Source organism: Mus musculus, chromosome 6, assembly GCF_000001635.26.
Source record: "Mus musculus strain C57BL/6J chromosome 6, GRCm38.p6 C57BL/6J".
NCBI lineage: Eukaryota > Metazoa > Chordata > Mammalia > Rodentia > Muridae > Mus > Mus musculus.
Genome location: NC_000072.6, coordinates 117,825,778 through 117,846,757, shown reverse-complemented (window position 1 = coordinate 117,846,757; position 20,980 = coordinate 117,825,778). Strand labels below are relative to the sequence as shown.

General features: G+C 45.8%; 1 protein-coding gene across 13 annotated transcripts; it reads right to left on the bottom strand.

The window, feature by feature from the left end:
• Nucleotides 1-800: 800 nt before the first annotated feature.
• On the bottom strand, nt 801-6,170 carry Zfp637 (zinc finger protein 637). Of its 13 annotated transcripts, NM_001346649.1 has the most exons (4): nt 5,490-5,577; nt 4,644-4,750; nt 3,366-3,505; nt 801-1,733 (listed from the first exon to the last, which is right to left on the bottom strand). In NM_001346649.1, exons 3-4 carry the CDS (start codon nt 3,433-3,435, stop codon nt 985-987), a joined length of 819 nt encoding a protein of 272 aa, NP_001333578.1. In that variant the 5' UTR covers nt 3,436-3,505; nt 4,644-4,750; nt 5,490-5,577; the 3' UTR covers nt 801-984. The 13 variants fall into 13 exon arrangements, with proteins under 13 accessions (NP_001333578.1, NP_001333580.1, NP_001333582.1 ...); NM_001346651.1 differs by lacking the exon at nt 4,644-4,750 and having other exon boundaries at nt 3,152-3,505; NM_001346653.1 differs by lacking the exon at nt 4,644-4,750 and having other exon boundaries at nt 3,362-3,505.
• Nucleotides 6,171-20,980: the final 14,810 nt, after the last annotated feature.

The following is a 20,980-nucleotide window of genomic DNA, read 5'->3' as shown; positions in this document are numbered from 1 at the left end:
CAGACACACCAGAAGAGGGCATCCAATCCCATTACAGATGGTTGTGAGCCACCATGTGGTTGCTGGGATTTGAACTTAGGACCTCTGGAAGAGCAGTCAGTGCTCTTAACTGCTGAGCCATCACTCCAGCCCCAGGGAACTTCTTTACTGATTCTAAGTTAGTAGAGGCTCAGTTACAATGACAATCTAGTCCTTTCTTTCCAGGTTTCCCAATCTCAAGCCTTTGCTACTGTCTCCAAAGGAGTTACTTTATGAGAAGGCCACTGTGTTTCTCAGGGAGTTTGGACTTTCCTTAAGGGAAAGTAACACACAAGTACAGGATTCTTAGAAAACCAGATGGTGAAGTCTAGGACTGAGCAAATCTCTATGTGTATACGCCAAACCTTTGCAAGCTTGCAAGGGAAACGTGCTTTGTAAGGCTGGGGCCTATGCTATGGATACTGGGGTTTTGCTACATTACTGGCATAGTCATTATTCAGGGTCAATAAAAAGATTACCAAAACAGGTTTATCCCTTGGATTCCACCCAGTGGTCTTGAATGCAGATTAAGTTGAATATGTATAGAAGGAAAGGACTTTGAGATTCAAGAACTAGTTTCTTTTTCTCATTGTGAGCTTGTTCTTTAGAGCTTGAGCCATCTCTCTAGCCCAGGAGACAATTTTTTTAAAGGCTTATGGTATTGCATATAAATCTAAAATCTGTATCTGCTATACTAAGAAAGAGGTCAGTGGTGACAGGAGAGGGAAGTGAGTATGCCTCGGGAGATTATATCCAAATAAAGAAATTATGAAAAATACCTGATAATGATAAACAGGACATTTATTTCTCATATTCATTTGGGGGAGAGGGAAAAAGTCAGTTTGCCCTACCAAAGGCTGGTCCTTCTGAAAGAACTTCCACTTACCCTATGACACTGGGTAAAACTCTTGATTACTGAGGGCTTTGTACTCTCAATGGGTAAGAAGAACTTCCTTTGAGGGGTGTTTACAGAGTGAGCCGTTGTGAGCAGCTTCGCTGGTGCACAGCCAGGCTCCCTCTCTGAGTGAAACTTTTCCCACACTGGCCACAGAGATAGGGTGTCTCTCCCGTGTGGACTTTTCCATGCAGGAGACAGTTGCCCCTGGTATGGAAGCTCTTCCTGCAGTGGGAACACGCGTAGGGCTTCAGACCCGTGTGGACGCGGATGTGCACAATTAAGCTTCCTTTCTGGCTGAAAGCTTTTCCACACTGGTCGCATCTATAGGGCTTCTCACCGCTGTGAACTCTTCGGTGCACGGCGAGGTTACTTTGATTTCGGAAGCTCCTCTGGCAAATGGCACACTCGTAGGGTTTCTGTCCAGTGTGGAGTCTCTCGTGGACAGCCAGGCTGCCTCGCTGACTGAAGCTTTTCCCACACTCTTTGCACTGATAGGGCTTCTCTCCTGTGTGGATCCGCTGATGTGTAACCAGGTTGCCCTTGGCCCTGAAGCTTTTCCCACACTGGGTGCACTCAAAGGGCTTCTGACCAGTGTGGATTCTCTCGTGCAGCGTTAGGCTCCCTTTCTGCCGGAAAGACTTCCCACATTCCTGGCAATCATAGACCTTCTGCCTCACTCCAGGTGAGTCTTCCTGGAGGGCCTTAGACTCCGGGGACTTTTGTTCCAGCTTCTCTCTTCTGAAAGAGCTCTGGAAATCCCAGCTTGAGGATCCTGTGGCCTCTGAAGGATCATACTTGTGGGCTTCTGTCATCACATCTGGTAAAACGAGAGGGAAGTCATGTAAGATGCACCAATATGCTGAACAGGGAGAAGAACAGGGAGAAGAGAAACATAATCCTTAGAGGGCTTCTGATGTGCCGGGCATGATCCTACGAACTCTGTGTACATAACTGAGTCCTGAAAACCACCCCGAGACTGCTATAGATAAGGAACTAGGCTCTGTGTACATAACTGAGTCCTGAAAACCACCCCAAGACTGCTATAGATAAGGAACTAGGCTCCGTGTACATAACTGAGTCCTGAAACCCACCCCGAGACTGCTATAGATAAGGAACTGGGCTCCGTGTACATAACTGAGTCCTGAAACCCACCCCGAGACTGCTATAGATAAGGAACTGGGAGCATGGGGCGATCACATAACCGTTACTCTGGGGTTCATTTATGAGCATGCTCCATAGCTCACCTTTAAAATTAATGGAGCCTCTCACATTCTTGGGGAGTAGACAGTATTATTATTATTAGTTTTTTGTTTTTTTTTTTTGGAGGGGGTGCTTGGGATTGAACCTGGGACCTCTGGAAGAACAGCCAGTGCTACCCCCCAAGCTATAAGCCAAAAAAGGGTGCATAAGGCCAGGCAGTGGTGGTGTACACCTTTGATTTCAGTGCTCAGGAGTCAGAGGCAGGAGGATCTCTGTGAGTTCAAGGTCAGCCTGGTCTACAAAGTGAGTTCCAGAATAGCCAGGGGTTCAGAGAAAGCCTGGTCCAAAAAGACAAAATAAAACAAAGGGCTCATAAAATTAAGGAAATTATAGAGAATCACACAGAGCCTTTTATCTAAGTTTTAAGTGACTCCCAAACAGGTGTGGAGTCAGGATACGGAGGGAGCAAAGCTTTAAAACCTTAAAAGCACCCCTTTAAAACAAGCAAAGCCAAGCAAAGGCGAGAACACTCCCAGTGGGAAGCCCTTAGGCTAACACTGCAATGGCTTCATCACAGTGGCCCTATCTCAGTCTGTTCTCTAACAGTCGTTCATGATCTCAGAAAATGAGGGTATAATTTCAGATATTTTCTGTCTAGGCCTCGAATTCTTACAAGATGCAGCTTACTGTCTGTTCCAGTGTACAGATGAAAAGCCTGAAGCTTAAGGAACTTCTTTAATACTGCAAACAGGATTGGAATTCTTTCTTTTAAAGTCCACGTTATTCTGGCCTATTAAGCTACATTGGAAATGGACAAGGCCGTGCACTCTAGCTCTTCCCTGTTTCCCTATGTGTCTCATACTCGGGGTTAGAGCTCAGAGTTCAAGGTTCATTCAGCCTGAGACAACCCCAACATCACCTCTATATCAAATTGCTTTTCCTTTTTTCTTTCTTTCTCCCTTAAGACAGGGTTTCTCTATATAGCCTTGGCTGTGCTAGAACTCATTCTACAGACCAGGCTAGCCTCTAACTCACAGATCCGCCTGCCTCGTCCTCCTAAGTGCGGGGATTAAAGACATGCACCACCACTGTCCGGCTTCAAACTGTTTTCTTGCTTTGTTTTGATTATCATTTCCAATCCCAGCTTGCAGGCTTTCCCTGCAACCTGTAGAGCAGTGAGCTTCACCAAATGAATGCATCTTCTTATAGGGGCTCTGACGTCATCCCAGCAACCAGCTGACTCACTCACTGAAAAAGGCTACATTCTGGGCGTATCTTCCATGACAGTCCAGCAGGGTAGCTGTTGGGAACCCAAACATGTCCACTCCTGCTCGCTGACTTTGATCACCGCCTCTTCATATGATTCTTCCATGGGCTGGTCTGGAGAACCTGAGGGACAGAAAAAATAAATAAACCAAACCAAAAAAAAAAAAAAAAAAAACAAACAATAAAGGGCAGACCTGAGAGTTGAGATCAGTTTGGAGTGTAAACACAGGAAATCCAGACTTTCTGAGGTAATGTCACTGCAAAGTGGGCTAAAGATAGCAGGACTGGAGGGCTGGAGAGATGGCTCAATGGTTAAGAGCACTGGCTGCTCTTCCAGATGTCCTGAGTTCCATTCCCAGCAACCACATGGTGGCTCACAACCATCTGTAATGGGATCTGATGCCCTCTTCTGGTGTATCTGAAGACAGCTACAGTGTACTTACATATAATCATAAATAAATGTTTGGGCAGGGTGGGCTGGGGTGGGGGTGGGGAAGATAGCAGGACTGACCAAACAGAAATGAATCTAGGAGCAAGGAGGCAGAGGGAAACAGATAGCAGAGAAGTAGGAGTGCCTACTGTACTGTTAGTCCCCAGGTAAGGGCCGCTCTGCTTGCATTTGGTCTTGATAAAAAATTGGGGTTCTCTACTTTCCAGGCAAGAAGTCAGCACACCAGCCTTCCTGACTGGTGTTAGGAAGAAATAGCTCCAGCTTTCCTTTTCAGCTCCCCTCAAGTTACAAGGACCTAACAAAGAAGGTCTTGTTACCTTCTGGTAATTCTTAGTAGGCTCTTAACCCAAACCACCACTCCCTCCCCCCACCCCCCATGGAATGCTTATTTAAGGATCAAATTCCTGAATCTGTACACTTTGTTTACATAGTGGTACAGTATAATCTTTGTTTCAGTATGTCTGGTCAAAATGCTGGATTCCTAGCTTAATGAATTAGCAATCTGATGGTACGATTTTCTATTTTATTAACCAAATAGCTAACCCTTCTATCCATTCAGTTATATAGCCTGATGTCAAGAAATCTTTGAAGGATTCACTTCCAACTTGGAACACAAGCTATAAAGGGGTCCCCTGTCATGCTGCAAATGCATTCACTTAGAGATATTATTGATTAAAAATAAAGCCAACAAAACTCCCCTGTGATTCACAAAGAAAAGCACATGGTAGCTACTCCCTGGGGCTGGACTTTTTTGTCTCTGGAGTGTCTAGAGAACATGGTTAAGTCAAAATGAGTGAACACGGTAGATACCTGAACTCCTCTACCTGCTAAGAAGTAGCCAACATGCCTCAGCTGTGTCTCCAGACTCCCTGATTAATAGCAGGACAACTGACAACAGGAAATTGTCAAGGAAGAACCTGTTCAAGTCAGAGCAATCAAATTCTTGAAGATATTGAAAGAGAGTGATTTCGTAACACAAAACGCTGCTTTTCCTATCAGAAATGTTACCACAGCTCAGAATTAGGCCCCGAGAGACTTGAATTTTTTGCCTTGTTTCCCTCGGTGTATGCCCTGTAGCAGAACAACCTAACAGCCCCGACTCCAGTTTCTTCTCTTAGTAAACAAGTTAACACTATCTCAATTAGCTAGCTCTCGGAAGAACTGAGGACCAGAAAGTGAGGGATCTCTTACATTTGAGACACGCCCTACAAATCCAAGACCTAAAATGGTGCTTTTTCAGGAGAGAGGGCTGGAGGACAGACAGGGTGATCTGTAGGGTTTGGGAAAAATCTAATGAGGCAATTTAACGTGCGATTAGGAGCTTTGGGTGAGGATGAATTCCCCCCACGCTGGACGCCACTCCCTGCTAGGCTCTCTCCCTAGGCGTGAACTCTGCTCTCCTGGCCTAGCTGGACCTTCCTGTGGCCCCTCCCACGCTCGCGGGGCCCCAGCCTCCCAGGGACCCCGACATTGCAGCAGGACCCTTCCGCAGCACACCGCGGCCCACCCGCTCTCCGACCAGCGCACCCTTGTCTGCGGTTGGCGATTTTGGCCCGGACGGCCAGCCTGGCCTGCTCACGCGCCCTGGCCGGAGCAGCAGGCTCAAGACACAGCCCCCTCTCTCGGGCGCACAGCCCCGGCCTCAGCAACACTCACCGCAGCGGCGCGCGCCCGCAGACAGACAAAGCCGGCGCCGAGCCCGTAGCAGCCGCTGCAACGCTGCGCGTCGCCGGACCACAACTCCCAGGAGCCCGCGCGCGCCCCGAGGCACTGTGGGAAGCGCCGCGACCGAGCTGCGGCAGAAACGCGGTGGCTGCTTCTGGTTGTTGGGGAGCGCCGTCCTGTGGAGGAGCGGTGGTTGAAGCTTGGGAATGCTTATGACGTTAAAACTGCAGAAGACTCAGGGTTCCCTATAGGAGCCGGGACCAAGTATTTCGGACAAAGAATCAGGAATACTCTCTGGTCCGTGTAATAAGTTTTTTTTCACCCAAAAGATGGACGAGGCACTGCAGGACTTCGGAGTTTAGGTACTACCCCGACTAGTTGTACGACCCAGGGCGCTCACTTGTGGGGAGCCCAGGTCCGACGGCTCCAGGACCCCATAGGGCACCTACGCGGGGCCCGGGAGACTTTCTGAGCCAAGGGAACTCGAGGGAACAGTATTCCCTGAGTGGACACTAACATTGTCTTCCTAACTGAAGAAGTTAATGACACAAGGGTTGAGATTTGAACACTCTAAAATTAGTTATTAGAGATGGGAGAGTAGCCCTTTTGGTCCTGAGAGGGGCGTGGATGAAATTGAGCATCCATTCAATAAAATCTCTTTTAAGATGCCTTAAACGTCCATCGACTGCATTTATTTATATGCATTTCTAATAGCCTTTTTTTTTTTTTTTTTTTTTTTTTGGTTTTTCGAGACAGGGTTTCTCTATATAGCCCTGGCCATCCTGGAACTCACTCTGTAGACCAGGCTGGCCTCGAACTCAGAAATCCGCCTGCCTCTGCCTCCCAAGTGCTGGGATTAAAGGCGTGCACCACCACTGCCTGCCTCTAATAGCTTTTCTAAAGGACATTAGTCTCACCCTGGAGCCCTGACTTGACTTCTTTCGTAGTGAGCCTCCCCCAGAGTCTTCCCTTGGTAGATTTAGCTATCCTATTGAATGAAAGAGACCATAAGAAATGTTCCTCTTGCAGTGCCCTTGTTCCTTTCCCAGAATTACATGTGTCAGACTGGATGAAATATTTGACTTCACAGGACATCTCTGTTCTGTGAGACCAGATGTGGGATTAGGACAAGTTTTAGTTGACAAAGCATCGGTAGGAAAAGGGGGCCATCAGGGGAGACAAGAACTCATGTTTCCTTCATAAATCTGCAAAGATTCTCTTAACAGCCTTGAGGACTTGGGTACACGTATTTTTTGGGAAAAAAAGATCCCATTTTGTTTAGTGTGTGGATGTGAGGGGTGTCTTGCTGTGCCTGTGGAGGTCAGAGAATCATTAGTATGAGTGGGCTCACCCTTTCCTACAGGGAATCGAACTCAGGTCATCAGACTTGGCAGCAGGCACTATTACCTACACACCATCTTACTGGCCCAGATCCATTTGATAGAGTGGTTACGATTGGGGTTGAAAGATCAGAGTCCCTAGACACATGGTTCTTGCCAAGATCTTAAATGGGGCATAGTCCTCAGCCACCACCTGCATCTTAACACTTGCATCAGGAAGGGGGGAGGGTGCCGAGTGAGGGCTAGGGGTGAGTTCTGCCAGTGCGTATTTAAATGCTTGTTACAGACATCTCCATCCCTGGTACCTTACATCACTAGGGGAAGGAATGATAATTCAGACAGTGACATTAGTTATGACAGTCTCACTACTTGGATAAAGAAACTGCTCAAATGACCTCCTATGCGGAGACCCTCTACGTGGATCAAATGTGTGATAAAGCACAGATCCACAAAAGACCCAGAAGAAAAACTGAATTAATGTGATCATGATCTCAGTGTAGGAAAGGACGTTTGCAACCACGATAAAATGGACAAAAATAAGAAAAAGGTTAGCCGGGTGTGGTGGCGCACGCCTTTATTCCCAGCACTTGGGAGGCAGAGGCAGGCAGATTTCTGAGTTCGAGGCCGGCCTGGTCTACAAAGTGAGTTCCAGGACAGCCAGGGCTATACAGAGAAACCCTGTCTCGAAAAACCAAAAACCAACCAACCAACCAACCAAACAAACAAACCACCCTCTCCCCCCCAAAAAAAAACCAAAAAAAACCAAAAAAGAAAAAGGTTAAAATTTAACACTGTGGCCAATACCACTAAAGGAAGACAACACATGACAGAGTTAAGGGGGAAACCCTAGTGACAGACATCATGTAAGTCAACAAGGCAAAGAAACAATATTCTGATAGAAATATGGCCAACAGGGTCTGGAGAGATGGCTCAGTGGTTAAGAGCACTGACTGCTCTTCCGAAGGTCCTGAGTTCAAATCCCAGAAACCACATGGTGGCTCACAACCAACCATCTATAATGAGATCTGACGCCCTCTTGTGGGGTGTCTGAAGACAGATACAGTGTATTTACATATAATAATAAATCTTTAAAAAAAAAAGAAATATGGCTAACAGCAGCAGCACACACCAAAAGTAAACAAATAAGACAACTATGTATTAAAGAAAGAGCTGACTGAAACACAGAAAAAAATTCTCCCAATTACTAAATAGTGTCTGTAAAAGGAGACTTACCTTTTTATCCATGTGTAAATTGAGACAATCACTCTTGGTGTGACATGCCCTAGAGAGGATTGGTGACATGGGTGTTGAAGGGGATTTTCCCAGTCACAAAAATGAATCTGTAGAGATACAGTGCAAGGAGACTGTGACATGTTTCTAGGGAGAGGACACAGCTGAGAGGGGGTCCTTGATAAGTTGGGGGAGGGGTTTTTGGTCTTAAAATATTTCTCTCAGTTCTTTTATTTTCAGTTATGTGTTCATGCTGGGTGTGTTTACAACCATATAGGTGGTAGTCTCACAGTAAGTTTTTCTTTTTATAAAAGATGTATGTATATATATGTATGTGATCTCAGTATAGATGCTCATGAGCCACCATGTGGTTCCTGGGATTTGAACTCAGGACCTCTGGAAGAGTAGCCAATGCTCTTAAACACGGAGCCAGCTCTCCAGCCCCTATTTTCTTTTCTTTTTTTTTTTTTCTGTCAAGATAAACTGATGTTCTTTAGGAGGTTTTCTCTTAGTCTTAGGGACTTTTCAGGAGTCCCCTGGCTCCTTCGTTTTTATTAAAAAAAAAAACCCCAAAATACAAAAAAACAAAAAACAAAAGACGTATGTGTATGTGTGTTCTGCCTGCCTATCTGTGCACTGCATCTATGCTTGGTGCTTACATAGTCAGAAGACTAAGAGTAAGAAAATAATAAAAATAAGTCCCAATGTTGTTAAGGCTTATTACAAGTAATTAAAACCCCGATAAACAGCAAAACTACAAGTACACATCTTGATAAACTTGATAAACTTTCTGTCCATTAAGTCCCACTTTGCAATGTTGCTCAATGTAGATCAAAGCTTAAGGGAAGCACGTTATTTTAAATAGAGGACTGGATTTTAGTTTTATTGCAGTGTATTGGTTTTTCATCTTTGGAATTTTAACAACCTTTCCACATTTTTTTTCTTTAATAAGTGGCAGAATTAACAGAGTAAACGTTTATAAACATTTTAATACAATTGAATCCAAATTATGTTTATGACATAATGAAACAAACTTAAGATTTTCTGTGTGATGACCTAGGAGAAAACTCTGCAGACATACCGTTTGAGGGAGCTTTTAGATTGGGTGAGCCTCAGCATGCCTGTGAGGAGGGAAGCATCTTTATTAGGTTTGCTGAGGCAGGAGGACAGACCCTGAAAGAAGTGGGTGACACCATTCTTCTTTGGCTTGGATACTGGTGGACTGGAAACCAAAAAAAAAAAAAAAAAAAAAAAAAAAAAAAGTGTTGTTGAGCATATTGAGCATATCATTTATCAGATCTGCTTCCTGACTCTGGATGCACTGTGACTAGCTACCTCAAGCTCCTTTTGCCATAATTTCCCTGCTGTGATGCACTGTTCCCTGAAATTGTCAGCTAACAAGTCCTTCTTTTCTTTCTTTCTTTCTTTCTTTCTTTCTTTCTTTCTTTCTTTCTTTCTTTCTTTCTCTCTCTCTCTTTCTCTCTCTTCCTCTCTTTCTCTCTCTTCCTCTCTTTCTCTCTCTCTCTCTCTCTCTCTCTCTCTCTCTCTCTCTCCCCTTCCCTCCCTTCCTCCCTCCCTCCCTCTTTCTTTCTTTCCCTCTTTCTTTCTTTTTGTTTTTTTGTTTTTTTTTGTTTTTTTTTTGAGACAGGGTTTCTCTGTGTAGCCCTGGCTGTCCTGGAGTTCACTTTGTAGACCAGGCTGGCCTCGAACTCAGAAATCTGCCTGCTTCTGCCTCCCAAGTGCTGGGATTAAAGGCGTGCGCCACCACACCCAGCTGGCCCTTATTTTCTTAAAAAAAGTTTTTATTTAAGCAGTGGTAGTGACACCCTCCATATCACTTCTCTCCCAGGCAAATGTGATCCAAGAGACTTCCGGCACCTCACTTATGGTAATGCCTCAGGCTCCTTTCAAGTGGACAGGGATATATCACTAATAGCAGGAGCCTTCTTTTGGGGGTCACACCTTTTTGTAGACTCACCCTCTATTCCAACTTGCTCCTGGGATGTAATCTCAAAAACAGATCCTTAAAAACATCGTGACCAAGAAGCAAGTTGGGGAGGGAAGGGCTTATCCAGCTTACACTTCCGCATTGCTGTTCATCACCAAAGGAAGTCAGGACAGGAACTCACACAGGCCAGGAGCTTGAGGGGCAAAAACTGATGCAGAGGCCATGGAGGGATGCTGCTTAAGGGATTGCTTCTCCCGGCTTACTCAGTTTGCTTTCTTATATAACCCAGGACTACCAGCCCAGGGATGGCACCACCCACAATGGTCTGGGCCTCCCCCCCCCCCCCCCCCCCCCCAGTTTATCACTAACTGAGAAAATGCCTTACAGCTGGATCTCATGGAGGCATTTCCTCAAGGGAGACTCCTTTCTCTGTGATAACTCCAGCTTGTTCCAAATGGATACACAAAACCAGCCAGCACAGGGGGCCACACAAACACAGGCCATATTAGGATACTTCACTCAGAAGTTGCCACAAGGGCTGGAGAGAGAAATGAAGACAGAGGAGAGAGGAAGAAAGCAGTCCAGGGAATAGAAGCCAAGGGAGACTAGGAGAGAGGTCCCACATGCCGCTTACTGAGGGTCCTGAGTGGGGAGACAAGGAAGAGGAGATGTTAAGGGCCCTGGATTGCAAGGTGTAGCAGACAAAGGATTGCTGGTAACCATCATTGGCCACCATTGCCTTTCCTGTGGGCAGCCGCTACTGGCAGTGACTGTGTGGTGTGACCCTGCCGGCATGTGGTGTGAGTTTTTTCCCTTTCTGCAACAGGGTTTGGGAGAGAACCCCTTTTTTTGCTCCACCTACTCACTACATTCAGGTTCAGTGGATTTTAACCCTGGGAGGGGTTCAGGGGCAAAAGGGAGGCCATTACCAGCATCCTGGTTGGCTTTTAGCAGTTAAGCTCCGATGGGGTGGTGCACCGGTGAAGTGGGAGAGGTGAGGAGGGTCTCCTGTGTGTCTTACAGGTGAGAATGAAGAGGAAGGGAAGGTGAAGATGTCTCACAGAGACACGGGAACGTTGCCCCACCATCTCATGCAAGGAGGTCACATATTGAGAACAGACAGCAAATGGTACCCTTATTTGTGATGAAAGGGCCAGTCAGGTCCCTCAGAAAATAACTTGCCCAGACCAGAAAACCCTGTTTTAAAAGCCTTAGCCATCTTGCATCGCCTCGGCCCGAACTAGAAAAGCTCAAGGCTGGGACTGTTATGACCTTGGGCCCATCCTTCAGAACAGTCAGGTCACATGGCCCAAGCTCTCCCATTTTGTTTAGGGACCTTAGAGGAATCCCACAGAGGCAGTGGCAGGGTGTGAGCGAGGGTCTGGTCACACTACACCCAGGCCACCTCCACGCCTATCGTTGTTCAACAGTCTGGTCTCTTTTATTGGATGTGGTCTTAGGGACCTTGTATGATGTGATATCCAGATCCTTTGGGTCAAAGCATTGAGAGGAACGCAGAAACGCTGTAGCAAAAGTGTAGTTTTGTTAACAGTGAAAGTAAAGGCAGGGAGTGGGCAGAGCAAGCCTGCAGCTCAAGAGTCCCCTGTTTCCCAGTCCGGGCACATTTCACAGAAAAGCAGGAAGGGATCCTCTGAATTTACAGACCTTTCTCGAGTAGGTGATGACGTCGGTGATGGATCTCTCCAGGTCATGCATGGGCATCGTCTATTATATGAATGAGATGTAGTCTGTATACGCCTAGTGGTTTGTAATCTCCCAGAGGTTACCTTGGGATAGTCTTTTTTTTTTTTTTTTTCCATGTATCTTTTTCAATATGCTAGGGTACTCTGTACTGGGTTTTACTTTTTTTTTTTTTTTTTTTAAGATTTATTATCTTGTGTATATGAGTACACTGAAGCTGTATATTATGTGGTTGCTGGGAACTGAACTCAGGACCTTTGGAAGAGCAGTCAGTGCGCTCTTACGTGCTGAGCCATCTCTCCAGCCCTGGGTTTTACTTTTCAATTGTGGTTATTTAGTTATTTGTTATCTATTTTGGTTGGAGGAGGCTTATACAAATCAAGGGGAGGTCCTATTTCAGTTGTTGGATTCCAGCGTGAGCCTTCCTATGATTGAAAGTCATTTGCACCTGACTTTACCTCTGTGTCTCAGTCTCCTCTCGGTTTGAGGAAGGGTCTTTCTTTGGCTCTGATGGAATGGTAGTGAAGGGAAGGAGAGGGAGTCCTGGCACCAGGGAGGCAGAGGGAGCTAAACTGTTTCTTTCCATTGGCACCATGATGACCATCGACCACAGAGGCACACAATACAAGGACCCAAGGGAGAGTGGTCTTTGGTGTGCATTTCATGCCTCCCACTTATCCACCTGTGAGCCGGAGCTTGGGAGAGGACACTAGAGAGGGGGGAATGGAGACCCTTTTCTTCTCTCAAGGAGATGAGCAGAAAACAAGGGAATTAATTATAGGGGGGAGGCAGGGCAGAGAGATAAAAGTCTGGATGTCAACTCCCTCCTAAAGGAACATTAACTAAAGGGTAGACACTGAAATTTAAGCCAATGGGAGCTTTTAACAACTTTGGGGGATGGCATTTTTGGATTCAGTTACCAGAAAAGAGAGGCAGAAATAACAGATAAAATACAAGCAAAAATAAGAGATGAAGCATATCTGAGCTGTAGGATATGGTCGCTTGTCTTTTTCCTTGAGGATGTCTCCTTTTATTTCCCATATGGGCCATTACATGCTGTTTAAAGTACCATAGGGATGCAGAAAGTTAAAATAATTTACCCAGAGCATGAAAAACAAAGAAAATGTACTGAAATACACAGTAGGGGGCCGGGCCAGTCTTCAGAGAGGCTGCTTAGCTGAGAGAGGGTGGGTCCTATTGAAGTAGTTGGAAGGACAGTGGTTGGGTCTTACCTTGTGAGCCATGAACGTCTACATCTGGGTAGAGACTAAAATATGGTCTGGCCATTTGTTCCAGCATCAGATGTCTGTGTCATATATCATGAGTCACTAAAGACCAGGCTCACATAGCCATCTACATTAAAGTATTGGGAAATTGCCTTTATTTTTGGCCTTGGTCTCTACAATTCTGATTTGATGTTCTGAAATATGTGTCAAAGGCCCTCAAAATGCATGATATATATACACACACACACACACATATATGTATATATGTATATATGTACATATGTATATATATATACACACTCAGAATTATTTCAGTATATATGTATGTATATATGTATATATGTATATATATATATACATATATATATCTGTATCTATATCTATCTTATTCAGAATTCTTTTCTTTTCTTCAGGGAGGAAACTTAGACAAAAGTATGCTACTGAAAGGACAGTTGTTGTGAAGCGAGCCGTTGGCTGGGAGAGGACTCTCAGTCCCTGTGAATGGAGTGCCTGCTCTAGAAGCTTCTGCGGCGTGGCCGCTTAGGGAAAGAGGAGCCTCTGCTTCTCGCCACCTTTCTTCTCCTGGAAGCTTTTATAAGAACAGCTTCCATCCTGCCTCAGGGTTGCGTTTATTTCATCACTGTCAGAAGTGCAGGCTCATAGCCTGGGTGATACCCCCCCCCCCCCAACAATGACTGCACATTCCATAGATCAACTTCCAGCTTTCCAAACTTCCTTGCATCACAGAGGCCAGGGCTCAGGAGAGAGTTGGTTTCTCAGACCGTCCATGCTCAGCGACCACCTACGCTGGGCTCTCCTGGAAAGGAGAACCTTTATTTTGCTTAAAGTCTCTGGAAAGGGTCAGGAACCCTGGGCTAGGGCTGTGCCAGGGTCTTGTGCTGGCATTAAAGCATGTGCCACCACTGCCCAGATCATGCCAGTGTCGTTTGACCTATTACCTATTTCTTGGGGCTAGCAATCCTGTCATAAAACAGTCTGGTCCTCTGAAGTCACTGCTCTGTTCCTTCACACACAAGCGTATTGTGTTTGAGTTCACTCGTACCTGCTTTGGTAACTCAGGATAGTTTTCCTTCCTGGGCCTTAGGTGTCCATCACTGATCGTCCCTCTAGAACCCTCCAGACTATTTGAATCAAAAGCTATTGTGTAGGCTCTAGGCCTATCTTTATCTTCATTTTTTTTTTAAGACTTATTTATTTGTTATATGTAAGTACACTGTAGCTGTCTTCAGACACACCAGAAGAGGGAGTCAGATCTTGGTAGAGATGGTTGTGAGCCATCATGTGGGTGCTGGGATTTGAACTCCAGACCTTTGGAAGAGCAGTCAGGTGCTCTTACCCACTGAGCCATCTCACCAGCCCCCTATCTTCATTCTTGCTATGTGTTTCTGCCTTTTAACTAGCCACACTCTTCTCCAGCCTCCTGCTGGAGCTGTATATGTGGTAGTGGAAATGTAGGTAGTGGTAGTGATTGGCTGTTGTCCATATTTGTATATCTTCCCAGGGCTATGGGACAGACTGCCATTTCTTGCTAAGGCGTTGTCATCCAGGCCTGACTATCCAGCTTGGTTTCACTAAGCTGGGCTGCAGTTAGGACCCTTTCAGGATGTACTTGGGTGTTGCTTGGCTTATGCTGGGAAGTGCCCTTTGTTAGGATCCTGCTCTTAAAAATGAACCTTATGGGGACTGGTCAGGGTGGAACCCAGAGCTCTGTACTTCTGTCACCCGTTTTGTAGGAAGGCCTCTTATGAATGGTCAGAAGTAAAGACATAGTGTGACTGAAATTTGGATGTAGCCAATGTAGCTCTTCTGTATAATTCATATTCTGTAAATTGCCAGTTTCTCCCATACCTGACACCTCAGTTCAGGTGCAAGGGCATCCAGGATTTTCTCCGAGGATCACACGATAGCTCTGTGTGGGTCTATGGATTCATGGATTGTAGAAGCAGGGTTGGAGGACCTTTGACTAGGTGTCTGTATACTTTTTGTTATACAAAGATCTGGCTGAGCCTCAAAATGATTAGCACAGTTGCTACTATTTGAATATGTTCCCCAAAGTTCATATATTGGAAAGTTATCCTCCAAAGTCAAATTTAGTGGTATTTGAAATTGAGGCCTTTGGGAGGTAGCTTAGTTACTTTTTTATTTTTATGATAAAATACCAGGACCAGCCAGGCTGTGGTGGTACATGACTTTAATCTTGACACTCAGAGGCAGAAGCAGGCTGATCTCTGAGTTTTAGGCCGGCTTGGTTTATAAAGCAAGTCTCAGGACAGCCAGAACTTCACAGAGAAACCCTGTCTCAAAAAATCAATCAATCAATCAATCAATCAATCAATCAATCAACCAATCAACCAGCCAGCCAGCCAGCCAGCCAACCAACCCACCAACCAACCAAAAACCCACTCCGACCAAAAGCATCTTAGGAAAGTAAGGGTTTATTTTCTCTTATTAGTTGTAGTTCATCATCTGACAAATTGGCAGGAACTTAAGGCAGGAACCTGGTGGGCGGGAGGAACTCTGGATACAGAGCCCATGGAGGAATGCTGGTTACTGGCTTGCTTAGCCTGTTTTCTAATACCATCCAGGACCCTCCACTCAGGGGTGGCACCACCCCCAGTGGGATAGGCCCACCCACACCAATCATCATTGAGAAAATGCACCACAGGCTTGTCCACAGGCCAGTTTGGTGGGGACATGTTCTCAACTAAATGTCTGTTTTCCAAAATAACTCTCCCACCATGTTAAGTTGCCATAAAAACTGGCTGGCAGATGAGGTAAATGAGATTAAATGAGGTCAAGAGGGTGGGATATTCATAAGAGGAAGAGAGATCCCAGTCAGCTTGAACCATGTGATGTCCTCTGCCATGTTATGGTGCCGTTTAAGAAGCTAATCACCAGGTGTTAGTTCTGTGCCTTTTAACTTTCCTGCCTCCAGAAAACACAGGGCAAATCCATCTCTGTACTTTACAGGTCACTTGTTCTTATTCTAACAACAGGGAATAAGAGAGACCACAGCTTTCTCAGAGAATCCTGTGGTAAGGATAGATTATTTATAACATAGTTGTTTTACTTAAAAAATTTTTTTTGAAATGATTCTTGTTAGCATTTCTTCTAGGCTCCACCCCACAGTTACCTGGCAACAGCCAGGTATGCCTGCCTCAGTATAAAAGGGGCTGTTTGCCCCCTCCTTGCTCTCTTGCTCTCTGCTCTTACCCCCTTCCCTCTCTGCCCCTTCTCTCTACATTCCCCTCCTCTACGTGTTCATGGTCAGCCTCCTCTCCTCTCCTTCTCCTCTTCTTCTTCCCCACTTCTCTTAGTCTCTACTTTCTTCCCCACTCCCCTTCCCATGTTCTAAATTAACTCTATTTTATACTATATTTGTCATGTGGCTGGTACCCCAGGGGGAAGGGATTCCTCAGCATGGGCCTGCAGTGGCACCCCCTTCCACCTCACCATTCCACACCTCTACCAAACATCCTGGCTTTCTTTCCTTTCCTTTCCTTCTTTCCTTTCCTTTCCTTTCCTTTCCTTTCCTTTCCTTTCCTTTCCTTTCCTTTCCTTTCCTTTCCTTTCCTTTCTTTTCTTTTCCTTTCTTTTTTCTTTTTTTTGGTTTTTCGAGACAAGGTTTCTCTGTATAGCCCTGGCTGTCCTGGAACTCACTTTGTAGACCAGGCTGGCCTCGAACCCAGAAATCCGCCTGCCTCTGCCTCCCGAGTGCTGGGATTAAAGGCGTGCACCACCATGCCCGGCTTTTTTTTTTTTTTTTTTAATTTCCTTTTTTTAAAAAAAATTTTTAATTTATTTTATTTATATGAGTACATTGTAGCTGTCAGACACACCAGAAGAGAGCGTCAGATCCCATTACAGATGGTCGTGAGTCACCAGGTGGTTGCAGCGAATTGAACTCAAGACCTCTGGAAGAGCAGTCAGTGCTCTTAACTGCTAAGCCATCTTTCCAGCCCCTTTCCTTTTTTATAAAACACAAAAATTCTAGACTTACCAAAGGCTTGCAAAGCAATACAGAATTTATGCCTTTAACTTCTTCTTTTTTTTTCCATTTTTTATTAGGTATTTAGCTCATTTACATTTCCAATGCTATACCAAAAGTCCCCCATACCCACTGCCTTTAACTTCTAATAGTAAACACTTAAAGAACTGTAACATAAAAGATATTGTTGCTGGGTGTGGTGGCACATGCCTTTAATCCCAGCACTTGGGAGGCAGAGGCAGACGGATTTCTGAGTTCGAGGCCAGCCTGGTCTACAGAGTGAGTTCTAGGACAGCCAGGGCTATACAAAGAAACCCTGTCTCGAAAAACCTAAAAAAAAAAAAAAAAAAAAAAAAAAAAGGATATTGTTACAACATACCAGACTAATATTTAAGCATAAGTTTCTGGCTATTTAAGTTTAACTAGTTTTTATTTTTTTTAAAAATGTGGTTGATTTTATGTTCCGAGATTCAACTTAGAGTCTCACATTTCATACAGTTCTTGTGTCCCCTAAATTTCTTCCAATTTGCATTTGACATTTGATGGTGATGGTAGTAATAATGCTGGAATATACGGTCACTCTATAAGGGCATACTAATGACCCTCTTGCTTTCTCTTCTCTTTGTCCTTATTTTTTCCCCTTACCCCTTATCCCTTCCCTTATCCCTAAATAAGACTTAAATTAGCTTTATCTTCATTTGTTTTTACTGAAGTAAGAACAAGCAATGGTTTTTATTTCTGAAATAGGCAAAAAACCTAGACTGTCATTCCAAAGGTTTTATAGCAGCCTCATCTGTGTTTTGGAATAGCTAATGCATTTCTTGGGATGTGAAGACCATAACCATAATTATCACACAGCTGATTTTATGGTTAATAAATATATAATTTGAAATTTAACAAAGGGTGTGGCTTTTTGAAGTAGCTGGGCGAGACTGAGGCTGGGTGGCGATTATGCCCTTTGTCTCCTGTTGTGTGGTTCAGCCGCTGCTCCTGCTTCCGCTCTTCAGAGGTAGTTCTACCCCAAGTAGAACATTTTGGGTCTCCCTTCACAAGCTTGCCTCTTCCCGGAACTCCCAAGAAAGCCAACTTCTGACACTGTGTGTAGGTAATCTCCTGACTGAGACGCAGGTCGCTCTTGGTGTCCACAGTTGACCTGGCTGATCTGTACTTGGGCTTCTCTGTGCGCTCAGGTCCGAGTCTGCGTGTAATTTCCAGGTGTCTTAGAGATTTTCTTGCTTCACTTAGGGGCTTCCCTAGCAACTGTTCAGGAGGCTGAAATCTTTCCCCAAGTCCAGAAGCCTTTCTCCCTTACAGCAGCAGGGGGCGCTGCGGGCACGCCCAAGACCAGCCCTACCCCTGCAGTGTTCATGAGGCAAAAGAGTGGGATCCCAGGCCCTCGAGTTTGGATTTTAACTCCATCCTGGAGCAAAGACTATAAAGCTAGATTAGCATTTTCTTAGTGCCTGAGAGTGGTAGTCAACCGACATAGGGCTACGTCTTCCATTCCCTTCTTTGGGTGGATTCTGCCAGGGGACTTCCAGGTTCCACAGAGCGCCTGCCTGGTGCCCGGGGATGATTGCTTCCTTCCTGGGCCTTGGTGTTTTCAGGCTTCTGTTGCTCTGCCTATTTTTCTCATGTTTTGCAGCCTCTGGGCTTTCACAGAGGGCTGGGAAAGGTTCTAGAATGGTGTCAATGGCCCTGGGACTCCCTGGGGTGACGTGGGCAGAGATGTTCTGTGGCAAGGACAGCATGGGCACCTCTAACCCTCCATGGAAGATGGTCTTGAGGGCTCCCATGATGAATAGCATGCACCCCAGTTCCAGCACTGTCTAGACCCTCTGGGGTGCCCAGCTTCCCAGTCACGCTGAACTTAGGGCTGTGCCCGCATGCTTTGCTGATGGCGGGAGGACTGCTCTAGGGGTCCTCTGGTTTCTCTGCTTCCCCCTACCCCCATCCTGAGACATGTGATGGCACATCTGCCGCGATACTGATGGCACATCCCTCTGGGAACTGTCTGCCGTGTCTCACTCCTAGACAGTCTTTATACCTTTATGATGGGGCTGGGGAGTGTGCAGCAGACCTGCCATACTCTGTCCAAAGGAATTGTGGGAAGAGGCTGGGCCATAGTGTGACCCCTATCTCAGGCTTCCCTGTCAGTCCTTCCTTCCTTCCTCATCTACAGGGGCTCCCACAGAGACATTAGAGATGGAGACGCAGAGACACTCTCGCCCACAGAAACTCAGAAATGGAGACACTTCCAGAGACAAAGATACACAGAGAGACAGATGTGAAATTGGTGATGCATACAAACGGGCTGAGCTGTACTCATACAAGCAGAGAAACATAGATGCACACAGACAGAAGCACATGGGCATACACAAGATACAAACACATAGATGGAGACATACTCCCTCCAACAAGGCCACACCTCCCGCAATAAGGCCACACTTCCTAATAGTGCCACTCCCTATGGCCAAGCACATTCAACACACGAACCTATGGGGACCAAACCTATTCAAACCACTGCAGATGGGCACACAGAGAGGTGTACGCAGATGCCCATAAAGAGATGGCGGTACGTGCAGGTGACCTTTAAGAGACAGAGATGCACACAGAAATAGAGATGTGCAGAGACACACAGAGACATAGGGACACATGGCACACAGGCATTTATTTACAGATGGAGGCTTGCACAGATACATAGACAGACATTTCTATGAGACACAAACATAGACATACATACAAAGTTAGAAAGATAAAGACACCCTTGGCTTCTCATGTCACATCTATGCACGGGATAATGAACAGACCAATCTTTTGATCTTTCTGTCATTATCTTTCAAGTCTCTGGCCTCACACCTAGAGAGCATGGTTTGGAAATGAGAGGCTATGAATGATGTCACTTTACTGAGCGCCACAACTCCTGTCTTGTGACATGGCACTTGGATCTGCTTGCTCCTCTTTGGGACAGCTTTGTGTTAGAGCTGTCAGATATTTGCACTTGTTGTCCTTCCCTATCCAGACCCCAGGCCCGACACAGGGTTGTCTGAGTCTGAGTCCCAAGGCTTTCTGACCTTCTGGGGGTCACACCTACATTGCTGTGGGACCTTGACCTGCTCCTTTCATGCCTGTGAGTGCTAGAAATGTCCAGAGAGGAGGCAGGGCACCTCTATTTCCATATTCCCAGATTTCCTAGTGAGTGGTTAGGTTTTAAAGGACAGTAGCCCTACAGCTTTTTATAGCATTGTAAATACTGTTTGGTCTCAGCCCCGACCTTTCTTCCTGACAGTGGCCATTTGATGTGGGGTCCAGGAAGTCTGATCCTACTGACCCTCTGGGGAGCTCTTGTTACATGTAACTCCCTCTGACAGCCCTTCACCTCCTGTTTTATCTCCAGCATTCTTGCTACAGGACTGCTGATCTGAATTATGCTACTGTTATGATGTAGCCCCTACAAGGCAGCAGCGTCTGGCTACACACTTCCCACTAAGGGCGGGAGGAGCCGAAGCTGGAGGATGTCAGGCGCTGGCTTACATTTAGGTGTGAGTGCAGTTGAGTCGCAGTGTTTGCTTTTGACTTTTCTAGCCATGTTTGCAGAGTTAGCAGACTCGGACACCACCGTGACCACGAACTTGCCCTCTCTACTCCACATGCTGCTGCGCCTATCACCCTGCCTTGCTAGCATCTGCTTAAAGCACGATTGTGGGTTTCTCAGCAGCAGGGAACACTACCCGTGTGCAGAACACCTCTGGTTCCAGCACAGCTCACATAACTCTGAGGACAGATTGACTCCTTGCTCCCTTCCTTCTTCCCCTGCCCTTTTGGACCCCCTCACCCCAAAACTAGCACAGCATTCTCAACCTCCCTAACACTGCCACCATTTAACACAGTTTCTCATGCTGTGATGACCCCAACCATATGCATTGTAATGAAAACAATTTTTTTTTTTTGGAGGTAGAGGTTTGCCAAAAGGGTTGTGATCACAGGTTGAGGACTGCTGTAAGCCATGGAATGAAGGCGTTTCTGCC